Source organism: Lepidochelys kempii, chromosome 5 (genome assembly GCF_965140265.1).
Source record: "Lepidochelys kempii isolate rLepKem1 chromosome 5, rLepKem1.hap2, whole genome shotgun sequence".
Classification (NCBI taxonomy): domain Eukaryota; kingdom Metazoa; phylum Chordata; order Testudines; family Cheloniidae; genus Lepidochelys; species Lepidochelys kempii.
This window is the reverse complement of record NC_133260.1, coordinates 127,219,735-127,232,787: the sequence shown is the minus strand read 5'-3', so window position 1 is coordinate 127,232,787 and position 13,053 is coordinate 127,219,735. Positions and strand designations below refer to the sequence as shown.

Sequence of the window (13,053 nt, the reverse complement as noted above, 5' to 3'; positions counted from 1 at the left end):
CCATCTAACATCCCATCACAGGCCATTCGGCCTATTTATTATGAATATTTAAAGATCAATTAATTACCAAAATCATGTTATCCCATCATACCATCTCTTCCATAAACTTATCCAGTTTAATCTTAAAGCCAGATAGGTCTTTTGCCCCCACTGCTTCCCTTGAAAGGCTATTCCAAAACTTCACTCCTCTGATGGTTAGAATCCTTAGTCTAATTTCTAGTCTAAACTTCCCAATGATCAGTTTATATCCATTTGTTCTTGTGTCCACATTGGTACTGAGCTTAAATAATTCCTCTCCCTCTCCGGTATTTATCCCTCTGATATATTTATAGAGAGCAATCATATCTCTCCTCAACCTTCTTTTAGTTAGGCTAAACAAGCCAAGCTCCCTGAGTCTCCTTTCATAAGACAGGTTTTCCATTACTCGGATCATCCTCGTAGCCCTTCTCTGTACCTGTTCCAGTTTGAATTCATTCTTCTTAAACATGGGAGACCAGAACTGCACACAGTATTCCAGGTGAGGTCTCACCAGTGCCTTGTATAACGGTAAACCTCCTTATCTCTACTGGAAATACCTCGCCTGATGCATCCCAAGACCGCATTAGCTTTTTTCACGGCCATATCACATTGACGGCTCATAGTCATCCTTTGATCAACCAATACTCCAAGGTCCTTCTCCTCCTCCGTTACTTCTAATTGATGCGTCCCCAGCTTATAACTAAAATTCTTCTTATTAATCCCTAAATGCATGACCTTTCATTATTAAATTTCATCCTATTACTATTATTCCAGTTTACAAGATCATCCAAATCTTCCTGTATCGTTTCCCGGTCCTTGTCTAAATTGGCAATACCTCCCAGCTTTGTATCATCCGCAAACTTTATTAGCACACTCCCACTTTTTGTGCCGAGGTCAGTAATAAAAAGATTAAATAAGATTGGTCCCAAAACTGATCCCTAAGGAACTCCACTGGTAACCTCCCTCCAGCCTGATAGTTCACCTTTCAGTAGGACCCAGCGTAGTCTCCCTGTTAACCAATTCCTTATCCACCTTTCAGTTTTCATATTGATCCCCATCTTTTCCAATTTAACTAATAATTCCCCATGTGGCACCGTATCAAACGCCTTACTGAAATCTAGGTAAATTAGATCCACTGCATTTCCTTTGTCTAAAAAATCTGTTACTTCCTCAAAGAAGGAGATCAGGTTGGTTTGGCATGATCTACCTTTTGTAAAACCATGTTGTATTTTGTCCCATTTACCACTGACCTCAATGTCCTTAACTACTTTCTCCTTCAAAATTTTTTCCAAGACCTTGCATACTACAGATGTCAAACTAACAGGCCTGTAGTTACCCGGATCACTTTTTTTTCCTTTCTTAAAAATAGGAACTATGTTAGCAATTCTCCAATCATACGGTACAACCCCTGAGTTTACAGATTCATTACAAATTCTTGGTAATCGGCTTGCAATTTCATGTGCCAATTCCTTTAATATTCTTGGATGAAGATTATCTGGGCCCCCGATTTAGTCCCATTAAGCTGTTGGAGTTTCACTTCTACCTCAGATATGGTAATATCTACCTCCATATCCTCATTCCCATTTGTCATGCTACCATTATCCCTAAGATCCTCTTTAGCCTTATTAAAAACTGAGGAAAAGTATTTGTTTAGATATTGGGCCACGCCTAGATTATCCTTGACCTCCACTCTATCCTCAGTGTTTAGCGGTCCCACTTCTTCTTTCTTTGTTTTCTTCGTATTTATATGGCTATAGAACATTTTACTATTGGTTTTAATTCCCTTTGCAAGGTCCAACTCTACTTGACTTTTAGCCTGTCTCACTTTATCCCTACATGTTCTGACCTCAATAAGGTAGGTTTCCTTTCTGATCCCTCCCATCTTCCACTCCCTGTATGCTTTCAGCTTTTTCTTAATCACCTCTCTGAGATGCTTGCTCATCCAGCTTGGTCCACAACTCCTGCCTTTGAATTTTTTCCCCTTTCTTGGGATGCAGGCTTCCAATAATTTCTGCCGCTTTGATTTAAAGTAATCCCAGGCCTCCTCTGCCTTTAGATCCATAAGTTCTTCAGTCCAATCCACTTCCCTAACTAATTTCTTTAATTTTTGAAAGTCAGCCCTTTTGAAATCAAAAACTCTAGTTGCAGATTTATTCTTGTTAATCCTTCCATTTAGTTTGAACTGAATTAACTCATGATCACTTGAACCAAGATTGTCCCCTACAACCATTTCTTCTATGAGGTCCTCATTACTCACCAAAACCAAATCTAAAAGGGCATCCCCTGTAGTCGGTTCAGCAACTACTTGATGAAGGAATCCATCAGCTATTGCATCTAGGAAAATCTGAGCCCTATTATTATTACTAGCACTCGTCCTCCAGTCTATATCTGGGAAATTAAAGTCTCTCATGATCACGCAGTTTCCATTAGTATTTACTTCATTAAAAACATTAGAAGGGTCTCTATCCATATCCACATTAGATCCCGGCGGTCTATAGCACACCCCAAGCACTATCCCAGGGGAGACCCTAGTAGTTTTCTTCCCCAATGTAATTTTTGCCCAGACGGACTCTGTCTTATCCATTTCATCGCTTCTTATTTCTTTACATTCTACCTCATCATTGATACACAGTGCTACTCCACCACCTTGACCTTTATTTCGGTCTTTCCTAAACAGCACAGACCCTTCAATGCCTGTAGCCCAGTCATGACGACTATTCCACCATGTTTCTGTTCTCCCTAGAATATCTGGTTTCACTTCCTGTACCGGTAGCTCTAGTTCCTCCATTTTGTTACCCAGGCTCCTCGCATTGATTTACAAACATCTTAATTTTTGCTGTTTGGCCTCACTCACATTCTGCACCCTATTAGGCACGGTCATTCTACAGCCAATATAACCTGTTAGACTGGTATCCACACTGCCCTTCCTCCTTATATGCATTCTCCTACCCACGGCTGTATCCTTTCTTACTTCATTTTCTTCCCTCTCAATGCTAAAATCCGGCGTGGAGATTACCTGGACAAGAAGAAAGCCAAGGAAAGTGTGGGCCCCTTACTGAATGAGGAAGGCAACCTAGTGACAGAGGATGTGGAAAAAGCTAATGTACTCAATGCATTTTTTGCCTCTGTCTTCACGAACAAGGTCAGCTCCCAGACTACTGCACTGGGCAGCACAGCATGGGGAGGAGGTGACCAGCCCTCTGTGGAGAAAGAAGTGGTTTGGGACTATTTAGAAAAGCTGGATGTGCACAAGTCCATGGGGCCGGATGCGTTGCATCCGAGAGTGCTAAAGGAATTGGCGGATGTGATTGCAGAGCCATTGGCCATTATCTTTGAAAACTCATGGCAATCGGGGGAAGTCCGATTTGCTGCTGCATGCCATATTTTCTGAATTATTTTTCCTCCCTGCCTCACTCTGAAGATTATTTTGCTTGTAAATAGGATATGTGGTCTTTAAACATCCACCTGTCCTTTAGTGTCACACGATAATGATAATACTGTGATGACATATTTGGGCACTGACTAGTGATATATAGTAATTACACAGTACTTTTCATGAGCAAGGGCCAGAATAAAGGTGTGAATTTACACCAGCTGAAAATCTGGTCCTAGATCTCAAAGCTATCTACAAAAGTGGGCAAGTATAATTTTTCTAGTTTTATAGAAGGGGAAACTAATACAATATGGCTAAGTGAGGAATAAACAGCAAAAGCTTGTGTTTTTATGCAAACAGCATAGTAATAATAATAAATAATTCTTTAGTAATAAAGAATAATGGCAGAAAAACAGATTTTTTATTTTAAGCACATTGCTTTGTGTGCGTACACACACTATAGTTATACATATACACATTGTGGACCTGATTCTTCCAATGACCTCATGTAGTCATTTACACCAGTGCAAGCTAAGTCCAAAGTGGGTGTGATATGCTACCATTCTGATTTAGTAGTATTTTACTTCAAATTTTCAGTTAGTACAGGCGCAAATGTCTAGAGCCAAATTTGTTACTTCCTTGCACAAAGTATGTGTTTACATATATGTATATCAGTTTTTTTTCCAAAGTCAAAGTCATTTTACACTGTCTATGAAAAAGTTAAGCTTTTTCTAGACAAGGAAAGGTGGTCGAGTTTAGGTTGGGCTTAGCCAGCTCTTGTTAGCTGCTTTGACATTTTTCCTAGTCTAGTTAAAACCTTATTGGCCCTTACTTTAAAAAGCAAAATGACACAACTTATTAAAGGTGTTCACCCAAAGCAGCACTCACACACTTTCTAAGCAAATAACTTTGTCCACAAAGCCTTGAGTGATAGCCAGAGACACAAGTGCTTAGAATTTTTAACAAGCTGGATTGTTTTGTGATTTGATCTTTATATAGTCACTGCGACAAAGTTCCTGCTCTACCTTGGTGGGTCTTGCGCTTATTGGCGGATTTGCTCACCTTGCAGCTTCACGGCAGCCCTCAGCTTGGCCGTTTTTCTGAATTCACAGTCCAGGTCGACTCCTCCTGTGTCTGACCAGGAGTTGGGAGGATTTGGGGGGGGGAACCTGGGCCCGCCCTCTACTCCGGTTTTCAGCCCAGGGGCCTTTGGACTGCAGCTGTCTAGAGTGCCTCCTGGAACAGCTGTGTGACAGCTACAACTCCCTGGGCTACTTCCCCATGGTCTCCTTCCAACACCTTCTTTATCCTCACCATAGAACCTTTCTCCTGGTGTCTGATTATGCTTGTACACCTCAGTCCTCCAACAGTCCGCTTTGAGCAGGGGGTTCGACTAGATGACTTCCTGAGGTCCCTTCCAACCCTGATATTCTATGATTCTCACTCTCAACTCCTAGTGCCTCTTGCTCCCAGCTCCTCACATGCACACCACAAACTGAAGTGAGCTGCTTTTTAAAACCCAGGTGCCCTGATTAGCCTGCCTTAATTGATTCTAGCAGCTTCTTGATTGGCTGTAGGTATTCTAATCAGCCTGTCTTAATTGTCTCCAGAAGGTTCCTGATTGTTCTGGAACCTTCCCTGTTATTTACCCAGGGAAAAGGGACCTACTTAGCCTGGGGCTAACATATCTGCCTTCTATTACTCTCCTATAGCCATCTAGCCCGACCCTGTCACATCACCCATGCATGTGTGTTTGAACTGTTTCCTGTTTAGGCTGTGAACTCCTTGGGCTGAGGGTTATGTCTTCCATTATGCTCCAGACAGGGCTGAGCACAATCAGTTGTTGTACAAGCCTTGGTGGTTAGGGCACTCACCTGGGATGTGGGAGACCCAGGTTCAAGTACTTGCTCCTAATCAAACAGAGGAAAGACCAATGTAAGAGAAAGAGAGAGCCTGAGACATTAGGTCTGGTATAAGGAGCCTGGTATGAGGTCTGAACTAAAGTCAGGACCTGTTACAAAGCAGATGCGTGCTTGCAGGTTCTATATCTGATACATGAACTTGGCAAGAACAGGGCTGGTGTTGCAAAAACACAAGCACTCGTAGCCACTAAGTATTCACTTAAACACATTCCAGAAGGATAGCACTAGAACACCCTGATACAAGGGTATGGTGTAAACATACTCCCCAAAGATAATACAGGGACACACTGACTTGTCCTAAGGATAAGATCAGGATGGCAGGGTGATGGATAGAGATGTTTTGATTGAACCCACATGTACAAGGTAAAGGATGTAACTAACTATGTCAGAGGGGCTGTGATAAATGAAGGAGGTGGGGAAAGGGTAGCTCCCTTTTATGGACACCCAGCTAGTCAGTTAGCTATAAAATCCCTGTTAGCAGTTGTTCTCTACTTGCTCTACCTGTAAAGGGTTAAAAAAAGTCCATAGGTAAAAGGAAGGGAGTGGGCACCTGATCAGAAGAGCCAATGGTAATGCTACAACTTTTTAAAATTGGGAAAAAACTTCCCCCTTTGTCTATCTGGTTGTTCTCCCGGAGAGCAGGGATAGGACTGGAGCCAAACTGTAAATGCTTGAGCCAGGTATGAAAATAATCAGAGCATACCTAGAAACGACTCATTTGAAACCGAAGCTATGTAAGTAGATCAGGAAATGTCTAGGGAGATGCGATGAGGTTTCTCTCTCTTATTTCTTTATGGCTTGTGGACTCCTCTGTGCTAAGCCCAGGTGCTTTTGTTTTGCTTGTAACCTTTAAGCTGGACCTCAAGAAGCGATCTTGATGCTTAATCCTTGTAATTGCTTTTTTTTAAACCTAGCAAAAAGCCTAAGTTCCAGATGTATTTTCTTTCTTTTTGTTTTTAATAAAATTTACCTTTTTAAAGAACAGGATTGGATTTTTGTATCTCTAAGAGGTTTGTGCGTATGTTGTTTACTTAGCTCATGGCAACAGCTGATTTCCTTTGTTTTCTTTGTCAGCTCTTCCGGGGGTGGGAAGGGCTTGTGGTTACCCCACAGGAAGGAATTCCCAAGTGTGCCTTCTTGGGTTCTCAAAAGGGATTTTTGCACTTGGGTGGTGGCAGCATCTACCCATCCCAGGTCAGAGAAAAGCTGTAACCTTGGGAGTTTAATACAGGCCTGGAGTGGCCAGTATTAATTTTTAGAATCCTTGCGGGCCCCCACCTTCTGCACTCAAAGTGCCAGAGTGGGGAAATCAGCCTTGACGGGGCAATACCTAACTTGTTTGTATCAGTTTATAAAAGAGGGGTCAGAGAGTGTCTTTGTCCAGCCGAGGGGGAGCAGCGAGTCCTGCCACTCACTGACCCGAGTCCATTGTCACAGGCATACATGTCTTAATATCCCCAGAGTCCACCGGGTGCTACTACTGTGCTTCGTTGACAATTAACCTGGCTGGGCACCTTTGCTACTGAACGGAGTCGGTGGTTTTCTTGGGCCGTTCTATCGAGGTCTGCTGCATCAGCTATCTGTGCAGCACTGGTGCAGCACACAGAGAGCACACACAAACAGCCAACAACTGACAGCAACCTGAACCCGGGTCTCCCAAAACACAGGGGCCCTAACAACTTGGCTAATTTGGGGTCCACAAAAAGTTTTGGTTTCAATGAATCAGCATTTTCCCACAAAAAACTTTCACCAAAAAATTCCCAACCAGCTCCAATCTTGAACACTGCAACACAAATGAGAATGGTTTTGTCCTGGGCTAACTATCAGCATCAGTGCAGAGGAACCCACTGCTGAACACTGTGCCTGGAGAGCAAACCTACCAGCTCTGTACCTCTGTTCTTCCCTCAGACCCTGGTTAGAGAGAGAGAACAGTGTCTGCCTGCAGTTGATGTTAACTGTTGCAGAATGTTTCTCTAAACAGAAAAGGAAGCTGACCTGGAACCATTATTGTTGTGTTGCTGATATTTACATGGCAATGATTTGTAAACCTGTGAAAACTTCCTAAATAAATAGTTATAAAAAATACATCTATAGTAATTCCTCTTGGTAGTCTCTATGGCCATCCACTGGTGAAACACTGATAACAAAAAGAGACTAAATTGGCTTCATTAAGTTACACAGCCCTAACAAGGCCCAAATGTAGGATGCAATTTGTGACAGACAACAGATGAGGGAGACAAAAAAATTACTCCTGCAGGAAATGTAACAAGCAGTAGAATCCTTCGTTTGGTGTAAATAACTCTCTCTAGAACCTCTGGCTCAACGAGTCTGCATTGCTGGGATCAGTAATTTTCAGCAATAAAATATGAAGGGATGTCAAATGTGTATAGAATGCAGGTAACTCTGGGACTAAAATGGATGATGGACCTCAAAAGGAGAAGAAGTTGAGAAGTCTGGATTCAGTTACTCTTTTTCTAGTTACAGCTTGTAAAGTTGTAAAAATAATTAAAGGGATATACTGTCTGGTCAAATATGGCTCAAAATTTGAGATAAAAAAAGAATGTAAAACCTAAGTTAAATATTTCCATGGATAAAATAGAGAGAGAGAGTGTGTGTGCGTACATATGTGTGTACGCACAAACATTCCACTGCAGGGTTAAGCTCAAAATTCCAGCAAAGTGCTGAAATTGACTAGAAAATACAAAATGAGCTTGGCTGTTTTCATTCTCCAAATGGAGACATGCTGTTTGTTTATTTGCGTGTTACTGGTAAAAGGTAAAGTGTGGATAAATTGGAGAGAGTCCAGCGAAGGGCAACAAAAATGATTATGGGTCTGGAACACATGACTTATGAGGAGAGGCTGAGGGAACTGGGATTGTTTAGTCTGCAGAAGAGAAGAATGAGGGGGGATTTGATAGCTGCTTTCAACTACCTGAAAGGGGGTTCCAAAGAGGATGGCTCTAGACTGTTCTCAATGGTAGCAGATGACAGAACGAGGAGTAATGGTCTCAAGTTGCAGTGGGGTGGTTTAGATTGGATATTAGGAAAAACTTTTTCACTAGGAGGGTGGTGAAACACTGGAATGCGTTACCTAGGGAGGTGGTAGAATCTCCTTCCTTAGAGGTTTTTAAGGTCAGGCTTGACAAAGCCCTGGCTGGGATGATTTAACTGGGAATTGGTCCTGCTTCGAGCAGGGGGTTGGACTAGAGGACCTTCTGGGGTCCCTTCCAACCCTGATATTCTATGATTCTATGACTACTAAAACTGGAAGAATTTTAATAATCCACAGTGTTATTTGTGACGAGGACTTTACTAATCCACCAGCCTGTGGAGCATTGAACACCTCCTCTAACAATCCATCATTGTCAGCTTTGGGTAGCCAAGAAATTGTATTTTTAACCCTTATGATTGCAAAGGTAACTTCCCAAATGCAAAGCAAATGTAAACCAATGCAGTGCTGTCTTCCCGACTCTGCAAACACATCTCTTGAAATAGAAAGATGCAAAATGCCAATCACCCAAATCATGGATCCAAGTCACAGCTTGACAACACCTAGCTCTGCTTATCCTTAATATCAAATGCTCAGAGCGACACCTCCCAGCAGATTCAGTGCTTAAGCAAGATCAGTGTCTAGATGAAAAGCAGTTAACAGTATCTGACCCCAGGCAAGACAGAAGTGGTGCAAATGGAAAGAGAACTATCCAAGAACATACCATTCTCAATAGAGAGGCTTTGACACTGCTGCTGGATTCCCAGACAGTAACCACTGCTGGAAACCCATTCTTCCATCTCTGTCTGGCCAGGGGCCATGCATGTTAACCAGAGAGATCCACGTCATGGTCTTCAGGCTAATTTAGTGCAGTGCAACAGGGTTGGGAGGACAGCATCAGTCCCAAGACTGCTCCACTGATTCAGAATATGGCAGCCCATCCAGCAACTAAGCAACACAGGACAGCGTGAGCACATCACATTCTCACTCCCGACACTCCACTGACCCCCCAGTGTGGATTCAACGTTCGGCTTCTGAAATTCATGGACCAAAATGGGTGAGGTCCAGGCTACTCTGACCTTCTGCCATCAAGGACAATGGAATTTTTAACAACCAGGGTGAAACTTGGAAAAGCAGGAGACAGCTGTTTCTCAGTGACTGGCTCATGGCTTTGAAATTGGAGTAGCCACAAAACCCACCATCTTCCGGATAAAATGCAAAACTCAGAACTTTCCCACAACAACACTACTGATAATAATAAATTAAACAATTTACTTCCTAGCCTTCCTCTGCATTCTGGGAGAGAGAGAACCACCAAAAAAAACAAAACAAAAACAAACACCAAATAGGCTACATGGTGGCCCCATGTCATTCTGAAAGGCTTGTCTACGTGGGGAGTGTTAGGATATAGATATTCAGGCCTGTCTGTAAAGACCTATACTCTAAGAATTTAGGTGTATTCTTATCACTTGGCTAGTTATAGAGGTATAAAAGAGAGAATCAAAATCATTGTCTGCTGGTGTAAGAGCCTTCTCTTACTGTGACAGTCTGAGGCACTGTTCTTAGGCTAAGGCCTCTGGCTAAGCAGCAGAGGCAGCCATAAGCTGGGAAGCCAACGGTCACATCCTCACATTCCAAACTAGTCACATTGAAAGAAGGTGCTATTGGGCTGTTAGGAATACAATCCTGTCCTGATAATGCCTATAGCCTTCAGAGAAAGGGAAGTGCCTAGAAGATGTAAAAGGAAACTTAGTTTGATAGCGTCCTGTCTGGCAAGAACTCACTTATCAATAGCTGGGATGTGAAATCCTCATTTCTGTGTGTTCTATCACTGTAGTCCCCATTTCCCTATTGTTTGTCTGCATAATCTCTGTCTGGTTCTGTGATTGTTTCTGTCTGCTGTATAATTAATTTTGCTGGGTGTAAACTAATTAAGGTGGTGGGATATAATTGGTTAAATAATCATGTTACAATATGTTGGGATTGGTTAGTTAAATTGCAGTAAAATGATTGGTTAAGGTATCGCTAAGCTGAACTCAAGGTTTACTATATAGTCTGCAGTCAATCAGGAAGTGGGTGGGTGAAATGGGAACAGGGAATGGGGGTGGGGAAACTGGAATCATGTTTGGCTAAGGGCAGGAATGGGAATAGGGACACAGGTGTAAGGCTCTATTCTAAGGTGCCACTAGTACTCCTTTTCTTCTTAGAGCTGGGAAGGGGGACACTAAGGAAGGAAACTGGAATCATGCTTGCTGGAAGTTCACCCCAATAAACATTGAACTGTTTGCACCTTTGGACTTCGGGTATTGTTGCTCTCTGTTCATGTGAGAAGGACCAGGAAAGTAAGTGGGTGAAGGAATAAGCCCCCTAACAGGAAGTTATTCCTGATAAACTCCATGTGGGGCTGCTCTTATTCCAGAATAACAGTGCCTTATTCTGAGTTTAATTAATTCACAAACTCTACCTTATTCCAGATTAACTTTCATATGTAGACAAGCCCTAAGAAAGGCAACTATCATGAGGATGTGCAGAATATGAGTATCTAAAGAAGCTACATTAGATACACTAGCCAGTTCATACACTTGCAGGTGTAACTATAAATGCTGGGTCACAATTTTCAAAGTGACAGCAATTTTTGTTTCCTGACATGAGACACCCTAGAGGGGTCTGATTTTCAGAAAGTACTGAGCATCCTTTGAAAGTGTCTCAAATTAGGTCCCCAAAAACTGAGGCATCCAAACTCAAGGCACTTCTGAAAATCCTGACCTTGGTTATTAGTTCTGGGAACACAGGAAAGTTTGGTTTAATGTTACTTACGTTTTAAAAATAGTGATCGATCAACTGTAGACGTTGTTTTCAGCAACGTACCAGGCTCCTTCTTTGAAGTGGCATTAAGGCTGCTGAAAACGTCTAAGGCACAAATGAAAAGAGGGTGTTTAGAAAATGTTTTCCCAAGAAGAACGTATCTGCTGCTTATAAAGGGAGTTTGCAGGGAAAAGTGCTTTAAATTCTAACAGCAACCTGGGGAAGGCAAAATGTTACATTCCCTTTTTCCAAGTTGATTGGCTGACAATTACTATAAATTATCTTTACTAGTGGCAGAGCAGTTTATTTTGTACAAAATTCTATTTCCCACCCTAAGTCCATTTGGTAGCATGGATATGCATAACACACAACACAGCCACTCAGTAGAGAGTCTGGTATGCAACACACTCCACTAATCATGCTACAGGACTGAAACTCTGGTTTCGAAGCATCAAGGAAAAAAACAAACAAACCAGAGAGCATATTCTCCCTATACAGATGATTGGGAAATGGAACGTAGCCAGACAGTTGATGATTCATGCAAAGATGCTGTGATCCCAAAGGCAGTTACATAGTACTATCGCTCATTCCCTTCATTACATCACCAATAAACTTCCAGAATTCCCCACTGTTCCTGAAGCTATCCTGTTGTATCATGCTATACTTGACTCAGTGTTGTCTAGTGCATCTTTCACAACGGGGTCAACTCAGGGGTAACTGGGCGGCGAGTGATATACCAGAGGTCAGACTACATATCTAATGGTGCCTTCTGGCCTCATAACCTATGAATCTATGAACAGTTGGGGTTTCCATATGGCTGGGGTGAGGAGGTTATTTTTCTTCATGGCCCTATATTCCACCGGGGTGGTCTGTCCTTAGAAATGCATATAAGCCAATGTAACAAAAGAAACTAGCTCAAAAAGTGTTACAGTTCAGAATGCATTCAATACTCTGGGGAGAATATCTGTTATTATAGCACTGCTATTTAAAGGTATTATGGAGTATAACCTTGTATTACGCACTGGGCTAGCCACAGGGTAATTAGGAGTGAGATAGTGCAGCGATAGGAGGCTGAGCCTCCTAGGTTCAAATTAGGCAGCCTTCTTAGGGGACTTTAAACTAGGAAGGTTATTACTTAGATCTGAAGCTCTTTGGGGCAGGGACTGTCTTTTTGATCTGTGTTTGAACAGCGCCTAGCGCAGCGGGTCCTGGTCCATGACGGGCTCACCGGTGTTACTGCAATACATGTAATAAATAACGCCATGAATAATAATAATAAAAATAAATAATAATAATAAAAGGGGGCGACTGGGAGGTCTTTGAGTTAACTCAGCCATGGGGCACGTCTAACAAACAGAGTAGGGCAGAAAACAGAGTTGATCCAAAACAAAAGCAGAAGACTATAAAGTGTCCTGGAATAGCCATCCCTTTGGAACACAGAAAACAGGCATGAGAAATGTTACTGAGCTCTGGCCACTGGAGCTGTGTAGGAGGAGTCTCCCAGCAGGCATGTCAATACTGACAGGCAGACATTATGTAGAAAAATACAAAGGGGGGAGGGGTGTGTATTTATCACTAGATGAGCTAAAGCACTTAGAAGGTCAGAAAGCTCTACACTGCTGTCACAGAGAGAGTGGTGGCGAAAAAAAATAAAGAAGAAATGAGCATGAGCAACTGCTCTAGGCTAGTGAGGCTATAGGAGAGACATTTCTCAAGGTACTCTTGCCTGCCCTAACACAGCTGCATATGCATTTAAAGTACTCCTAAACATGCAGATGGTATTTAGTGTATATGTGAGGGCTGTAACAACTCGTAGTCTCTATGGATTGGCACAGAGGGAGACTGGCATACACACTCACCAATAGGTTACAGTGAGATACAAAGGAATTCTGGGAATAATCTGAATTAATGTAACATCTTACTGGGGTCTACATTACTATTCACAA

General features: G+C 42.3%; 1 protein-coding gene across 4 annotated transcripts in view; it reads right to left on the bottom strand.

Annotated features, from left to right (window-relative positions):
• TRIM14 (tripartite motif containing 14) overlaps window positions 1-13,053 on the bottom strand; it is a 42,475-nt gene that overhangs the window by 11,903 nt on the left and 17,519 nt on the right. For 2 of the 4 annotated variants that reach the window (XM_073345761.1, XM_073345758.1), the window contains exon 5: window positions 11,120-11,212. In XM_073345761.1, coding sequence (XP_073201862.1) covers window positions 11,120-11,212 — 93 coding nt within the window. Of the gene's footprint in view, window positions 1-4,453; window positions 5,302-11,119; window positions 11,213-13,053 lie in introns of all 4 variants that reach the window. The other 2 variants (XR_012159146.1, XM_073345759.1) reach the window with 2 other exon arrangements.